At 36.4% G+C, this 18,294-nt stretch overlaps 1 protein-coding gene across 1 annotated transcript; it reads left to right on the top strand.

The window, feature by feature from the left end:
• Positions 1 to 881: 881 nt before the first annotated feature.
• On the top strand, positions 882 to 18,236 carry LOC132117543 (arf-GAP with Rho-GAP domain, ANK repeat and PH domain-containing protein 3-like). Its single transcript, XM_059526896.1, has 23 exons — positions 882 to 1,018; positions 2,117 to 2,211; positions 2,400 to 2,455; positions 4,103 to 4,343; positions 4,434 to 4,547; positions 5,277 to 5,402; positions 7,115 to 7,175; positions 7,264 to 7,384; positions 8,240 to 8,397; positions 10,016 to 10,122; positions 10,210 to 10,495; positions 11,534 to 11,716; positions 12,178 to 12,352; positions 13,435 to 13,479; positions 13,573 to 13,690; positions 14,971 to 15,070; positions 15,201 to 15,390; positions 15,470 to 15,515; positions 15,591 to 15,742; positions 16,636 to 16,845; positions 17,043 to 17,148; positions 17,892 to 18,039; positions 18,120 to 18,236. Exons 1-23 carry the CDS (start codon positions 920 to 922, stop codon positions 18,159 to 18,161), a joined length of 2,979 nt encoding a protein of 992 aa, XP_059382879.1. The 5' UTR covers positions 882 to 919; the 3' UTR covers positions 18,162 to 18,236.
• The last annotated feature ends 58 nt before the right edge of the window (positions 18,237 to 18,294 follow it).

Below are 18,294 nucleotides of genomic sequence, written 5' to 3'. Positions count from 1 at the left end.
GGTGGAATCTATTCATTGACTGATTGCAGATTGAAGAGTTGTGCAAACGAGTTTCACACAGCTGTGTCAGAGATTCATGGCTATGCAAGTACTTTCTATCATCTTCCTTTTGTTCAACAGTGAATCCAACAGAGTTTGGGGTCTTTCATTGAGATCGGTGGTGACTGTTTATAACAAAGGGTTTGAAAAATGTGTGAAACAAATGAAGAAGCGTTTCAAGTGGAGCCCAGTTTCATTGAGTGGGTCTTAGCAAATGAGAAATACTGTCAAAATATGGTATCAAACTAATACTCATTAAAGGAGAACCTCTACACAACCAAAGTGCCCAAAACACTACATTTTCAGCCATGTCTTCACTTTAAGTTGTAGAAAATCATCATTTTACACATCAAGCAACACTACTTTCAAAACATTCAAAACACTAGTTTCCCTGTTTACTTTTACTGGATGCATAAAACATAACGTGGGACAGTTTGTATGAGAGTTTGAGTGTCTGAGACTGAAATGAAATTATGTTGATTGTTGTTTGTCTGTAAATAAAGTTACAGATATCTATCTGTGTGTGTGAGAGAGAGCTATGGGAAAAAAATATATTGACCACTGCTTGGCCTTGACACGAATTTACAGCTATTGGATACATTTTAGATTTCAAAATAACTTCAGTTTGCAATAGCATCAATAGTGAGCAAGTTAAAAAAGATAAAGGGAAAACAAATAAAGGATATAAAGAGCAAATGCATAGGACTTTAGAGCGACTGGACTTAAAGTCAAAGCGCGCTGTGTTCAAAGGCTCTTAAAATTTCCTTACGATTAGTTCAGCTTTCATTTGACCGCCAGGATATGGCGTCACGTGTCATCAGCTCACTCAGTCCATGACTAGGTTTAAAGTGCACCCATACACCTGACTTTAACCCAACCCATGAGCGCGTGGCGTGCGAGAGCAGAAACCGGTCAAACTCGCGACTCAACATCCGCCTCCTGGCTTCAGTACGTCTTCATTCTCCAGAAGAGCGTCAAGGTAAGCAGTCTCACTCTGATGACTCATTTACATTAGTAGATATTTTATGTTTTTCATACACTGAATGAAAACACACGAGGATACAAACAGCTGTAACATTAGCGTGTTTATAAGCAACAATCTTGAGTAGCCTGGGCTACTATAGTAAGTCTATATTTCTTTTTTTTAAAGATTATCAGCACTCGTATTTGATCAGATGTTAGTGTTAATATTCATATTAGTAGTTGTAATAGGAGCACAAATGAAGTATTGTTGGCGCTAATACAATTTTTTTTTTTTTGGTTATGTTATTTATAATAATGCGTCGTATAAACAAGTGTTTACATCCTCAGATTCCTAAATCCATGCTCTAGATCTAGAGATCCCAGGAAGTCTCGTCGAAACAAAGGGGGGCGCTATAACAGACGAACCGTTTCACTATAAAATACTAAACTAATAACAGTTTGAACTTAACTTTTATATTAATTAGCCTACATCACATCAAACATTTGCAGAATTTTACATTGAACTTGAAATCAACAGTCAAAAAAAAAAAAGATTTTTATAATCACCAAATATAAAACACCAAACAGTGTTGGACATTTACCTGTTTATAAATAAAATTACCTAAAATAATAGGGTAAAAAAAACACACCAAGAGAACAATTATCTACCCTAACTAGAGTTCGTCAGAAGACTTGCTCGAGATTGAAAACATTTAACATTTTGTTTAATTTAATGCTGTATTTGCCATTAATCCATCCTTACGTTGAACAAGTGTTGGTTTCTCTGTAGTAGTGGATTGGGACAAATGCATGGCGTGAAATGCGCAGAGATTAGCACAGAAACATCACAGAGGAACATGCACCTTTAAACACTCTTAAAAATAGTGCATTACTGTATATATGGTCCTTCATCTCATTGAAACGGCTGCCAAAGAGTTCAGCTGGGAGTTTGAAATAAGAACCGTCTGGATGGTTTGACATAAATGTCACATTGTGTTGACGAGTGGAAAAACACGTCATGTTTCTTTACAATTCAAAGGCAGTGAATTCTTGGTGCTTACATTCTTGACTCTAATGACACAGCTGTCTCATGCATTATACTTATTTACTGCAGATGTCTGTGTCTGATCCCCCTGATATCATACCTGTGCCAAAGCCTCGATCAAGGTATTTTCGAGAAGGTGTTCTTCAGCCGTCATCCAGTCAAAGGTGAGCTCATGCTGTTCAGCTGTTGTCTGATTTAATCACAAAACAAGACGCCGCCTTTAATACAATAAAGAAAGAAAGGCATTTAAAGGAACAAAGGATTTGGATTCTCTTACTTGATCGCATCTAATATGAATTAATATATTTAATTTTTTCCCCCAATATGCTTCCTATGCTCTTATATCTTACAGAAATGGCCAGTTGCTTTGTCCAGATGTTACAGCTGATACACAGACGAAATCTGAAGGTACTTTTCATTATGTTTCCTTTACAATAACATCAGTAATATACTGATCCATGTGTCTGATGTCTTCCTTGTTGACCCAGAATAACAAAAGTATAATTTCTCTTTTATAGTGGAAGTCTAGTAATGTGTAAAGGTTTTTTATATTTTGAAAGCTTTCGTTTTGTATGCCTAAAAAAAGAGAAATTAGAAAATGCATAAAAAGTCTACTCGGACACATGTGAACCACAATGTCCAAGTGAAAAAATAAATGAACAATTCTGGAAATTAAATTAAAATATAAAGCCATAAAATACCATAATCACATTTACATTTAGCAGACACGTTTATCCAAATAAGAGACATTTCGATATGCAATAAGAGCTAACAGTGTTTGTAATACACAATGCCAAGTTGCAGGTATAAGTCAAATTAGCCACAACCTAGAAATGCAATGCAAAACTGAGAATACATTTAATAGGAAACATTATGGAAGTGGCTTTTTATGGCCGTGTATTAGTTAACTAGTTTGTTATTTAGAGAAGTAAATTGAATCACCTATAGCCTCTTGTGTATTAACTGCTCAACAAAATTTTGAAATATCTGACTATATTTATGCACTAGTTTTAGTATTGTTTCCTTGCACTTGCATATTGTGTGTTATGTGTATATTTATACTTTATATTTTAAGTGTAATATGCACAGTAGGATTTAAATTATAATTAATGACTTTACATGTGCTTTAAAATGTTAGCATGCTTCTTATTAGCATGCAGTGTAGTTGACCATGTGCTTATACATTAAATATATACAACAAATATATAAAACACTATTGAAATGTGTAAAAGTTGTCAATTTGGCTCAACCCATACAGTAGCTTTGTGGAAGGAAGTTAACAGTAGAGCACGATTCATGTTTTATATCAAAGGTAGGGAAGGTGATTTCAGAGAGGCTAGAAATAGCAAGCTAGCATTGAAACGTAAGACCCCACCCTCCCTGGAAATCAGTCTCCAAAGCCACGCCTCCTCCAAAACACAGACGAACCAGCAACACAATGAGAGACGGCGTCAGATTAGCTCATGTCGCATTCACTGCTGAGAAAACATTACTGTACAAAATAAACAATATTACAATAATAACGCCTTTCATTCTCGCTCGCTCTGCAATAATGAACGCACTGATGACGGATCATATCTGTGTGAACATGGTTCATAGAGGGATGCAAATACATACGCTGACAGGCAGGTAGGACAGCCAATCAGAGCCCTCGGACCGAGAGATATGATTGGACGAACATTTTATAGTCCCACAACTTCCACAGACGATATAAATATTAATGCAGTTAGACCACTTAATCTAACGATGGTTTTAGGAATGTGAAGAGACTTTCAGCCAGCATAAAAAGATTTATCCAATTCGCATACGCTTCCTTTAGTAGCTTTTTTTTTTTTTACACTTGTTTTCATTTTGGAGCATGAGTCATGACAGAAAAAATACAAACCTGGGTGAAAATTCCTCAGCATCACACCTTTTGGCTTTGGAATAACAATGTTTGATGCAATTTTCTTTTAATAGTTTGGGTGTCTGTCACTTTGGCTTAAAAGGACATTACTGCTCACAAACTTAAAAAGACAAACCCTTATTAAAGTTGATGACTGCTGTTTTTTTTAGAAGAAGAAACCGATATAAAGCATGAAGTTATTGTGGATGATTCGTCTAGACAGCTGCAGTCCATCTCTGCACCCCCTGATCCTCAACATGTTAGTGAAACACTTCCATGGCCAGATACGCCTCCCATTAGTACCAGTTCATCTCCAGATACAGCCAGAGCCGCTGATGCAGTGTCTTCTGATGATTGCACCGTGACTCCAGACTTGCTCAGCAATGATCACCACGATTTAAATGACAAAAGGTAGTGCATCTTCCATCTGATTTCATTTTGCATGTTTCTTGACAAAACCTGTTAGGCTTTGGTTACTACTGTTTATATTCTTCCTTGAAGTTTAACAGATCACGGGACAGACGTACGGACAGAAACTTGCACCAGTGAAGGAATCCATCAAGTTCCCAAATCACAGGATGTTCAGAGCAAACCTGGCAGACCCAATAAACCAAGGTACAGTATGATTACACCTCAGAAAGTGATCAAGTCTCTGTGATTTACATGTCATGTGCCAAGGTCATATTTTACCCCTAAATCAAGTAAGAAATGACATTTTGCCTACCACTAGATGAGTTTGTTTCTTCATCAGATTTGGAGAAATGTAGCACTGCATCAGTGTCTCATCAATGGATGCTCTGCAGTGAATGGGTGCCGTCAGAATGAGAGTCTGATAAAAACATCACAATAATCCACAGCACTCCAGTCCATCACTTCACATCTGGAGAAGACAAAAGATGAAACACATCCACCAAGATGTTTTTAACTATAATACGAGTCCGTAATCCATAATAACGCTTCCTCCAGCGAAAAAGTGTTCTGGTCTGAATCAGGAGAGAAATCTGCACAGATCAAGCAGCGTTTAAACTAAATAAATAGTTTAGTAAACAAATATGCGGCTGGATTTTGAAGTTAGAGGATGGATTTATTTATTTTGTCTTCTCCAGATGTTCACTGATGGACTGGAGTGCTGTGGATTATTGTGATGTTTTTATCAGACTCTCATTCTGACGGCACCCATTCACTGCAGAGCATCCATTGATGAGACACTGATGCAGTGCTACATTTTTCCAAACCTGATGATGAAGAAACAAACTCATTATAACCTTGCATGGACTGATGACCTGTAACACAGTGCCAAGTCCCTGGCGAGATCTTAAAATATCTTGAATTCTTGGTCTGCAGGGCTGCAACTATTCGTGTGAGCAGGAAGAAGCAGAAATTATCAGGGCCGCACCAGAAAGCCGAACCGCCTCGCAGTGAGTGTGTGGTGGCACAATCCAGCTGGCTTGATGTATGGAGGGGACGCAAGTAACTAACACTATACGATCTCTGAAAATCACATAAAAACCCGAAAGAAAAATTCACTTCCTTAAGTTAGGCCTTTAACAATTTGAAACATTTGAAAACTGCTAAAATTAAATAATGCATTTCATGAAATATCATGAATACTGCAAGAACAAGCATCTGTACATAAAATCTAAACAAAATAATGTGCTCTTTACAATGAAAACAATGAAACGCAGACCTAACAGCACAATATGTTTGCTGAAATCACTGCGTTTTTAAAATGTGTGGACGGATGTAACATGAAAGATTTTCATTTAAAGTACATTTTAAATCATTATGTATAAAACATAACTTATTGGTCATGATTTAAAGAAGTACACTTATTTTGATGTGTTGACAATGTACTTGATTACAGGTTAACCAGAGTTTATTTGATACTACATTTAAAGAAACAAAACAAGTTTGTTTACCACGAATGCAACGCGGCAGTACACTTTAACCAGATTTCAAAGAGAATACATGTACTTTCATAGTTACTTCAACAGATGTACATAAACCCTAATTAAGGAACTGCAAATGATCCTGACATACAGCCTCATCTGTAAAGCATTGAGGAGGTGGAGTCATGGCATAGTCATGCATGGCTGTCTCTGGAACAGGCTTTCTCAATTTTAAAGAGGGCTTAATGTATGAAGACAGCAGCAGAATTAATTTGGAAGGGTACAAAACGATTTTGGCTACCAATATTCAAGAAAAAGCCACCAGACTCATCAGAAAACGCATCAGGACAATGACCGAAAACACCCTGCTAGTTCAGTCGAGGACTTTACCAGGGCAAAGAAATGTAAAGTCTTAGATTGCCCAAATCAATCTCCAGATTTAAAACCAATCAAACATGTATTTCACCAGCTGAAGAGGAGACTAAAGATAGAAACTCAAACCAATACTGATGCTCACATCAAACTGTAAAAGTGCTGCTCTTTTTATTTGGTAAAACACGTGTTGAAAAGGCTGTAATCCTAATTCATCTTTTAATCATATTTGCAGACTACACAAAGCAATTTTGTCATTGCTGTCCCAATACTTACGGAGGGCCCTGTGAATGTAAACTAGAATAAATTTTTTCTTTCAAGTGTTTAAACATTACAACCAGTTCGCACATAAGTAATATTGGAATTACATATAGAGATGCATTTAATATAAAATGTAAGCTACTGTACAGCACAATATGAATAGGTTCATTTAAATTGCATGTAACATGCAATTAAGTGTTTGAAAACTTTAAGTTCAATTTGCACATATATAAACAGTATGCTATTTAAAGTTTATTATGTGCATAAGTACTCGTATGCAAAGATAAGGTGTAAAATGTTAAACTATATTGAAGTATTTATTGTAAATATGTACAGAAACATTGATGGGGATATATTGTTTATCTCACAATTAGGCAAAACCGACAATGCTTTAGGAATATTTATGCTAATCATGGGTTATTGCTAAAAGGTGACATAGAAGTCTTAAATGCTGTTTCACAGAAAATAGCTTCTGTGTTCGTGTCTGGTGTGATTACTTCAATAGAAAGGGGTTTTAATTTATAATCTTTGAGCTCAACAACATTTGGTGTGAAAGGGCCTTTAGGACACCCATTATAAAACTGAAGGAAACAAACAGAATAGAGTGCAAACAAAAAGGGAAGAGTTCTGTATGGTGTTAAATCTGTATTTGTTTTGTAGGCACAATGTTCTGTGGGTCACTCTTGATGGACATGTCATGTCAATGTGGAAAAAGCGCACAGTGAGTGGTTTCATATTGGCGTGACTTTATATAAATAATGATATGTTTCCATTATTTATTTTATAAACACATTTTTAATGTGCTCCAGGACAAGTTCACAGAATATGTGTTTCACGTAACAAGCATCACCAACATACGCGAGCAGGATCAAGGACGCTTCTCCATCCATTTACAGAAGAAGCACTTTGAATTCATGGCTCACAGTGAAGGTAGGAAACCGGAAGCGCATTTCCTAAAGGAACAATTAATTTACTTACCCTTAGGCCATCCAAGTTATTTTTTCCTTCAGTAGAGAAGTAAATAATTTATAAAAATTGTGGTCCTTGATGATTCATAAGATGCAAGTCAGTTGCTAAAATCATGAGTCAAAAAATGCATATCAGGCCAGGCCAAATTAATACCCGTGGCTCCTGATAATATATTGAGGTCTTATGAAGCAAAACAATGGGTCTGTGCAAGAAACTGACCATTATTACCTGTAGTCCAGAGCATCTGTCAGCATATCCGGACAAAACCCAAACACAAGGCAGCCAGGGATGCTCAAAAGATCTCAGACAAAAAATAAAAGGCAATGCAAAAACAAGCCAAGATAACAAAAGCCCAAGGTAGAGCAAAACACAAATGGGGAAAAGGGCAGAAGATCCACAGAAAATAGCAGTTACAAGCCAAAAAAACACACAAGGAGAATAAATAGTTAAGTAAATGAGGGGGTAATGAGAGCGGACAGGTGGGGTAAATAAACTATGACAGAAACCATGTGCTCACACAAACACAGAAGACAAGACATTGGGTAGTGAGTTTTGATTGAGTAACTTGTAGATCTGTACTGCTTGAGCCATGAACTGATTCAGACGATTCAGTGAATTGATTCATCCAGTTCACCAAAAAGAACCCTTCAAAAGAATGATTCGTTTGTGAACTCTTTGCACAGACCATATTATTGTATTTTTATGCTTTAGTACAGTCAAAAAATGACATGAAGCACCTTTAGAGAGTCAATGTCTGGTTTATTTGAAGCATCAGATCATCTCTTTGAGCTCTGTCCTGTGAATGTTGTGTGGTAGCTGTGCGGCAGCTCTGGTTGACGTCTCTCTACACCTCTCGAGGAAGTGAACCGTTCACTGTTCCCAAACAACACGGACCGCTGACCATGAAAGACCCACGGAAAAAGGTGTACACTGCTATCCGTGGATTCTCCCTTTGGATTTACAGCAGCAAAGAGGTGTGGAAACCTGCTAACTTATGTCAACCTGTCAAGAGAAATGAAAGAGATCAGAAATGATCAGAGTTGTTAGGAACACAGTTGGTTTTACAGTGGTTACTAAATAAGTTAGTGTTTCTGGACTCTTTACACCATTAACGTGCTTTTCATATCCAGATAGCCATTATGCCTCATATGCATTTTTTCCCCCAATTATTAAACGGCCAGTTTTCAGTTATTCCTTAGTAGAATAACCTCCATATAACATATTACCGCCTATAATTAACTGATGAAATACTAACCTTGAATAAACTGAATGAACTTTAAAGGGGTCATAAACAGCAATTAAAATATATATATATGTATATATGTATGTTCTGAGATCTGCTTATGATGTTTACATAACATTTAGGCATTTAGCTGACACTTTTATCCAAAGTGGCTTACAAAAGGATAATTAATAACAGTATTTAATAAAAAACATAATATAGACATAGGCCTACCTAAAAAAATGAATTAACAGCAGGATATTTAAGCTTAAATGTAAGATTTTTTTAAAGACCTGCACAAATAAAGTAAAAAAGACTATAAAAAGCATGATTTAGAGTTTTACATACAGTTTTTATAAAATGACAAACTTCACATTTTAGCCTTTAAACCATTTTTAAAGAAAATCTTGTCAAACGTATAAATTATTATATGTACTAAAACAATTATTATTAATAAATTATTATATTAATTAAGTAACATAAATATTTTTAATTGTTTCACTTTATACAACACATTATTTTCTCGCTGATCCAACCATTCGCATTAGCAACATGGGTTGATTTTCACATTGGTCTGAACAAAACCAGCAGAGGAGCTTATTGAAAATGCAGTTTAATTTTCTGCCAGCGGGTGGCGCTTTCAGAATAGCATAAATATAGCAGTCTCCCTCTTAAAGGCATTACACAAAGCAGCAGCAGCTGACTTTAAAATGTGCAGCGCTCAATTTTATTCATTGAAATCCTTTTGAAGTTTAATCATTACATTAAGCGATGTTACAATTCTTGTCTTTCTGTCCCCAAAGTTACTTTCTTACACCATTTTAGGCTTTTTATGGCCTTCAACACTTTTGAAAGGAACCGTGGACTTTCCTAATTGTTTGAAAATGCTTCTGTTTTCCACTCACTGAAAGCTTTACATCTGTCTGCGTGCCCTGTGTGTCTTAAAGCTGCAGTAGGTGATGGTCTTCAGAAACATTTTTTGTTATGCTGGTTAAAAGTCTTTTCACATCCCGATAGTAATCATTAAGTTTAGTGGTCTAAATGAATTAATATATTCTGTGTAAGGCATAGGACCATGAAATGTTTGTGGGGAATGACTTTCCTAACCAGCTGTCAAATATGTATTTGCCTACCTCCTCAGGCTAAAGTTAGCATCTTCCAAGATCTCCTACTGCACCTTTAACCCAGAACTATATTGTTCAGTTCCATGAGCAAAAAATGACTCTTAAATGTTAAAATGATTTCAAATGTTGTAAATGCCAAAATTAAACAAATGACCATGCATGTTTATATATATATACTGTATATGGCTAGACTTGCACTTGTACTTGACGGGGACATTTGCAAATTGAACTTGTCTGAATGAACAGGACTTCACTGTGGGTCTTGGCATGATGTTCGTGTCGATGAATATAGCATCTGTGAAGGCAACGGGCCGTCACAGTTTCAGTCTCATTACTCCATACAGGACCTTCAAGTGAGTGTCTTCTTTTCTCTCCTTTTGCAAGCAGGTTTCTGTTCTTTGTGTTCTGTTGGTGGTGAAGTAACCTGATGGTTGGTTCAGTTTCTCTGCAGACTCTGCTAAGGAGACGGCCATGTGGTTGGAGAGTCTGAATGAAGTGATCCGCAGCGCTCTTTCCTACAGCGAGGTGGCACTTCGACTCTGGTCCAGTCCCTTTAATAAAGTGTGCGCTGACTGTGGTGTGGCCAACCCCGAGTGGGCATCAGTGAACCTGCTGGTTGTCATCTGTGAGGCCTGCGCGGGCGCACATCGATCCATGGGCAGTAACCGGTCCAAAGTGCGAAGTCTCAAACTAGATAATAAGGTTTGGACGGAGCCTTTAATTCAGGTGAGTTCACTTCCTGTCGTTATGCTCTTATATGACCAGCTTTATTTTCTACTTATTTTACAGTGCTTTGAAAAGTTGTGTTTTCAGTATTAATATTTAAACAGCTTGGGAATAGCTTTATTTTCAACTTCATAATTCCAGTAGCTTTGGCATCTCCTTTGAGGTTTATACAAGACGTGGCCTTTTACTTTAATGACATTAAAGAATGTTTTATGACAAGAGTTGTATATGTACAGTAATGTCTGTGAATTAAACTTCAGTGGCATTGCGTTCTCTACCATAACTCTAACTTTAAATCAGAAAAACTAAATGGCTGAAAAAAAAATATTCAAAATCATAAAATATTGTTGCCAAAACAGTGTTATTTTAGTATCATTGAGATACTACTAGTTTACAGTTTTTGATTTAATTTGAGTATTTTTTATTTAATGTTAAAGTCATTTTGTTGTGTTTTTGTCATTTTATTTGTTCATTTTGTTTTTGTTCATTTTTATTTAAGCTTTAGTCATTTTTAATACATTAAGTCAAACTTAATGAAACTTTGAAAACTAGCTCATAAAACAAGTTAATTTTTATTTCCGTAAACATTTATTTTAAGTAAAGAAATGTTATATATATATATATAGTTTTAGCTGCTTAGCATTATGATATATGCTATCCTATATCAAAAATTACATCTAAAAATGTTATAACAGTTCAATAGTCGCCTTTTACTTAATTACACTATTGTGTCACTGTTGTCTTTTATTTGTTTCATAATTGGATGACACTTGATGAACTTTGCACGGTTATTTAACTGAACTGGAGCTGAATAATGACACTATTGTCTTCTGCTTTATACGAGATCTGAATTTGCTTCATAACCATTGAACTTTGACACATTCACACTGAACTAAACTGAGCAGAATAATGTCACTCTAGAGCTGCTTTACCGCTGAAGTTGTCTACAGTTAATACTGTACTTTTCTGGTTTCTCGTCGTGAATCTGCTTTGAAAACTAATTGTGACTTAACAACAGCACACATCTCATGTTTCCAGTTGTTTGTGCTGTATGGGAATAAAGCTGCCAGCAGTGTTTGGGGTCCCAGCATCCCTCCGACGGAGCAGATCAGCCCTGACGTCTCTCCAGATCAGAGGCTGGAGTTTATCCTCGCCAAATACCGCAAAGGACTTTACCGCAAAGCTCACCCGCTCGCCGCAAACCAGAAACTGCTTGACCAGGTCAGCCTGTGAACAAAACACCTACCATCTGTGACCCTGCAGCACAGAAGCAATCTGGAGTCTCTGGGATTTATTTGTAGCAATAGCCAAAAAATACATTTGTCTTTTTTTGCCATAAATCATTAGGATAATAAGTAAAGATCATGTTCTCTGAAGATGTTTGTAAATATCCTACAGTAAATATATCAAAACATACTTTTATGATTAGTGATATGCATTGCTAACAACGTCATTTGAACAACTTTAAAGATGATTTTCTCAATATTTAGATTTTTTTGCTCCCTCAGATTCCAGATTTTCAAATAGTTGCATCTCAGACAAATATCGTCCTCCGAACAAACCATACATCGATGGAGAGCTGATTTATGCATGATGTATAAATCTCTGAGCCTCATGATGGTCCATGTTCACATGTCATTAGTTGCAGACGATCAGTGTGTGTGTTCTGTGGTGCTCCTCAGAGGCTGCGTGAGGTGGTTTGTGGTGCTAATGTGGAGGAGACGCTGTCTCTGCTGTGTTCTGGAGCCAGAGTTTCCTGCAGCATCACAGATCCTGAGCTTCGCTCTGCCATCAGCGAGGCCGAGAGCGCTGGACAAGCCCTGCAGACCGAGCTACTCCGACACAATGAGTTTGTGGGTGAGTCGAGTCCTGATCGGGACAAATTCAGTTCCTAGTGTGCTAATGTACCTCCTAACATTTTCAAATTCCAGGTCTTTTTAAACCCATTCAGATAATTTTCATTATTTTCATGACAATTAAGTACACTTTCTATCTACCCTTGATAAACGTGAACAAAATTTAAGATTTAATATTTTACCTTTCATAAAATTCAAGTAATTGAATGAAATAACAACGAATTTACTTTATATATGCAATTCAGTATACTTAAGTATATTTCAAATGAATCTCTAAGGGTGCCAATAATTAACGTTTCTTTAAAAAATTGTGACAACACAAAACTTCTCAGTGATCTTTAGATGAAAATCTTTATGAAAAATAAGTTTGGTTAAATGTACTGAATGTGTGCTTGCAGTGTGCTTAAGTAAATTTAAAAAAACTACTTAAAAATAATATAATAGTAATGAAATAAAAGGCCACTTAAGCGCATTTAAAGTTTTACTATTTAAATCTTAATGATTTTTTTTACACTTCTTATTAAGTATACTTATTTTGATGTGTTGACTAACTTACTAAAGCCCATGCAAAGTACTTGGTTATTATTTATTCAATAATACATTTAAAGCGATTTTTTTTAATATAGTGAATTGTAGCTTCATCGTTACAAATGTGTAAAATTAGAAAATAGATTTAAATACATGGCATACAACAGAATAAGTATATTTAAGTTTACCTAAATCATATTTCCGTGGCAATAATGTAATTATGAAATTATATATCTATTACATATAGTATTCAAGTTCGGCTTTAGTGAGTTAAAAAAAATATATAATTATAATAATGTGTGAAAACATAACATTCAGTTGGAACTTGAGTAAATTCTTTTAAAATATATATTATTTTCACTGATATTATTTAGATTTTTTTTAAAGAGTATGCTAAAGTCTACTTATTTTTTTACAAGGGTGACCTATGCATTGTTTTAGTGCAATGGATTATTTTGTTCATTACTGAATATAAGTGTAAAATTCTAAGGTTTTTCTATGCATTGACGAATTGTTTTTAATTAATTTCACTCTTTTTTTTTTTTTTTTTAAAAGTGGCACCTGACTTTGTGCAAACAAGACATTCAGAGGAGCAGATAGGTAAGATACACCACTGAGGTCCCTCATCAACATGCATCGGGTTGTTTTTTTTAATTCTTTTATAATGACGACACTGCTATATCATTTGTGTAGAGGAGCTCCATGGAAAGCTGGATGAGGAGCGTTTCTTGTTCTCGCAGGAGAACGAGTCTGCGGCCTGTGATGTGCTGGATTTGACCGAAGTCATCTCAGTGTTCGACTGCTCTGCAGGGTAAGAGCATGACACCATATCAACCCAACCCAACCCGACCCAAAGTTAGGATCGCATTAATGCAGCCGTGCATTACAATCCTGTGGTCTGAATGAAACAATAAATTGCTTTGAACTGTAGGTCACACACTGGCTTATGTTTAATAATAAACTGTTTTCTGAAGACAGTTTTTGTAATGCCTGCATTATCTGCATTAATTCAGAAAATACAGACATTTTTATGAAATCGGACTAAAATCTTTTGTGTAAATGAAGTGCACTTTAGCATACTTGTACAGCAATATTGTACTTTAAAATAATATACAGTACCTAACTTGAACTAAAAGTGTTGTTTTGGACACTTAATTGCATGTTAATTTAATTACAATTAAAAATAGAGCTGCAAGCAGCGATGGCGGGCCCAAGCCTTCAGTGCAAATGCCACCTCGGTAGCATCTAGAAAACTGCACAGCGGGCTCATGCATTTACAGTAACCCTCTGACCGTCTGGTTTTAACGGATACAGCAATGAAAGGGTTACTGTTTAATGTTAAGACTGCGAAACATGCACACTAACTATATTAAAGAACATAAACTACTTTTAAATAGCGTTTATGGCTCATATTAAGTTCACAATTTACGAATAAATTAATAGTTTTTTTGCTGACAAACATGCATGGTCTAAAATATACTTAAGTCATTTTTATTGAACCTTTAATGACATTTATTTAAAGCTATGTGTAATTACACTTTCATAATGATGAAGTTGCAATTTAGTGTATTTAAAATATATTAACACATACAGTAGTAACATTTTAAATGCAAAATATGTAACATATGTACATGTATAACACATTACAGTTCAAATTATAATCAAGTACTTTGAAGGGGCTTTATTATGTTAATCAACACATCAAAATAAGTGTACTTCTGTAAAGCATGAAATATTTTTTTATTAAAACATGACTTAACATGTATTTAAAGTAATAAAAATAAAAAGTTTAATTTGGCTTTATTACAAAGTGCACTTTTTAAGATATTATCAAGAAACAGTTCTGAAAGTATCTGTCTTTAAGTACGCTTAAATAGCCTTTTATTTTGTTAAAATTATATTATCTGCAATAAATGTTTTTTAAAATATACTTTACGATTCGAAATGCATTAAAGTGCACATTGAGCAAACTGAGCACACTTTTATTTTGAACCTCTAACCTTTCTTTTAAGATTCTCATATTAATATTTTGTTGAGCAGAACATGCATTTTATTCTGGAAGTGTAATAATGCTTAGCGCGTGGTTTACAGGCAAACCTATGAGTTTGAAGCGTTATCGCTGACAGACAGTATGATCTGCAGAGCAGACGGACGAGAAACCCTCCTCAAACACATGCTGCATATCATGAAGGTAAAACTACATCTCTGTCCTAGAGGAGACAGATCACTTCGTTTTAAATTACTCACAATCAGACCACAGTTTTTAATGGATGTTTGGGAAACCTTGGCCTAATATAATGTCTAACACACTTCACGTGTAGATTGTGCTGGCAGGTGCCGTGGTGGAGGAGGATCTGCTGGGGGTCTGTGCCGTCTCCAGAGCCTCCATACGTCAGGATGCAGCGCTGCAGTGTGCAGAAGTGTGGTGCACCCTTCATGACGGAGAGATGAGCATCCACACCAAACACGGCTCCACAGACACGGTGACCCTGGACAGTCAGACACGCTCCCGTCAGTATATCACAGCCCACATCAGATCACCAAACACTGCCATAGTGATGTCCATTAAACGCATGCGTCTTCTCTACAGATCTGCAGCGCTCCGAGAACTGCATCCTGCTGGAGTTTCCTGACAGGTCAGTGTCCTGATGTCTGCTGCAGTGATATTATTCAGGCTTTCTTTCTATGATGTGTGTGTGTGTTTGGTGCAGGACGTTGCACATGCAGTTTGAGCTGGAGCACAGCTGTGTGCGATGGCATGAGCTCGTGCGGAGGGCTCTGAGCTCGACCACAGACGGACCACAGCGCTCAGGATCCGTGCCCTGCTCTATAGACAGGTGCATCTCTCACATCACACAGCACGGTGAGTCAAGACCAAAGAGGCCCAGAACTCGTGAAGAGAACAGCACTGAATGCATGCACCTTGGGGCTTATTTAAAACAAATAGTCACAACTTGTGCTTAATTGTAATGAATATGCACTTTTAGTGTAAAAAAAACGAGTAATGCTTTAGTTTCAGAGGCAGTTCTCACTATTAACTAGTTGTTTATTAGCATGCATATTACTAGCATATTGGCTGTACTCATAAAACACCTATTTAACGCCTTATTCTGGTTGAGTAAACTTAACTACCTTACTATTAATACGCAGCAAATTAGGAGTTTATTGAGGCAAAAGTCATAGTTTATAGTGAGAACTGGACCTTGCACTTCATTTAATATAAATTAAATTAAAGGCCACTTAAGGGTAATTAAAGAGAGCAAACTTTCATGTTTCTTATCACACTTAAGTACACTTCTAAAAAGTGTAGTTTGTTTTGTCACAAGGACATATTAAATCAATTCTTTGAAATAATCTTTAGAGCAGTGATCTCCATTAGATGTTATTTGATGCATTTTAAACTGACTGAATAGAGTACATTTAACTGTAAATAGCAAGTATATTCTTTTAAATGGTTTTATTATTATAATAGGTACTGTTTATGAAACTAAGTTAAAGTGTTCTTGTTCATTAGGGACTACATATTGCAAAAGAAAAGCATTGAATTTAAAACTTTATTCAGCAGATTCATGCAGTCTTTCCTTTAGTCAGAAGTTGACTAATAATGTGACACATTTGTGTTTGGTCTCATGACTCTGTTGGGTAGTTCTGCACAGCTACAGTGCTGGATTGACCATCAACGTCTCATTAATGTAAAAACAGCAACAGGAAGTCTCTTCTGAGATGTGTTAAAGAGCAATGCGGCGTCTGTTCCAGGGCTGAAGGTGGAGGGTTTGTACCGGCGCTGTGGAGTCGCTCCTCAGATCAGTAAGCTTGTGGACGACCTGAGCGTTTCTCCGAGAGGAACGCTTCTGAAAACAGACGAGCTCTCCATCCTGGACATTTCAGGAGCTCTGAAACAGATCCTGCGGCAGAGCTTTGAGATCATACCGCACGCACGCAGACCGCTCTGGCTCAAAGCCGCAGGTACGACTGCTCTCAAGACATCAGTTCTCCATTAAAACACAGCTTGGCATTGCACTCTGCTCTCAAAAACTGCTCAAGTGTGTGTGTGTAATCCTGAGAGTTTGCTCAAGCTGTAGCATTAAAGAACTGTCATGCATGCATAAACGGCATGATAAATATCAAGATTGTTGTGGATTGATATGCAGTTGTCTCCACAGTGCTTTCAGATGAGAAACAGAGACTACAGACGTACCACAAACTGCTTAAACAGCTTCCTCCAGACAACCGCGTGACTCTGGCTGCTCTGTGTGGACACCTGCACATGTAAGACAACCCTTCTGAAAAATATACATATATACTTAACAATAAAATGCCATGCAATTGTACTTTTTAAGTATACTAAACTGGTACAGTATACTTAAAGTCTTCCTGACTTACTTCACACTTTAATCTCAAGTGAAAATATACTTCAGGTACACTTTAAATATTTTGCATTTAAAGTCGGTCAAATATCACACAATCCTCATCAAAAGGGACATTAAAACACATTTTAGATTTAGTATTAAGAAAAGTGCATTGTGCACAAGTAGCACGCCAAGTAAAGTTTAATTATCATTTCTATATCAGTAAGTCTGTCAGTAAATATGTTAATAGATTTGAACTAGATTAAATGCATTTTAAATAATTACTTGGGAATTTACAGCTAGAAATACAAACACAGACTTAACGCACATTATGTAGTTGTGCATGTAAATATACACTTTTATAAATGTCAATAATGTAAGTCTGAATGTCCAAATTTCTCGACTTTATTTCTATTTATAAAAGAAGTCTCTTCTTGCTGCTGCGTCAAGGTCTGTTCAAACAGGAAATGGTTATTTTAAATTGTAACATTTCACAATTATTACGTTTTTAACTGTATTTTTTACAAATTGTTGTAGGCTGTTAATATATATATATATATATATATATATATATATAAAGTGTAAGAATAAAAACATGCAATCACACACACACACACAGCGGATTGAGAAAGTATTCAGACGCTTGTGAATCTGCTGTCTCAGTGTTCAGATGCACAGTCAGCAGAACCGCATGACGGCTCATAATCTGGCCGTGATATTTGTGGTCACGCTGTTCCAGGAGCTCGCCATGAACCCAGCCTTGAGACAACTCACCAAAGAGCTGATCCTACGCCACAGAGAGATCTTCACGGTAAGCTGCACACTGACAACAAACCACCACACTGCCTTCACGTCACAGAAATGACTGTGTGTCATCTGACCTCTGTGCAGAATCATGTGGAGACCGGTGGAGAAATCATCACTGTATTGTGAAGAGCTCACAGCTTCTCTTTATGATCGAGGACCGAATAAACTCATCAGCGTTGTGACTGCATTACATATGACTCAATGGAAGTCAATGGCTACCCACTTTAATATCACAATGCATTACCTGCCCATTTAATCA

This window comes from Carassius carassius, chromosome 36, assembly GCF_963082965.1.
Source record: "Carassius carassius chromosome 36, fCarCar2.1, whole genome shotgun sequence".
Lineage (NCBI taxonomy): Eukaryota > Metazoa > Chordata > Actinopteri > Cypriniformes > Cyprinidae > Carassius > Carassius carassius.
This window is presented reverse-complemented; position numbering and strand designations above follow the sequence as displayed.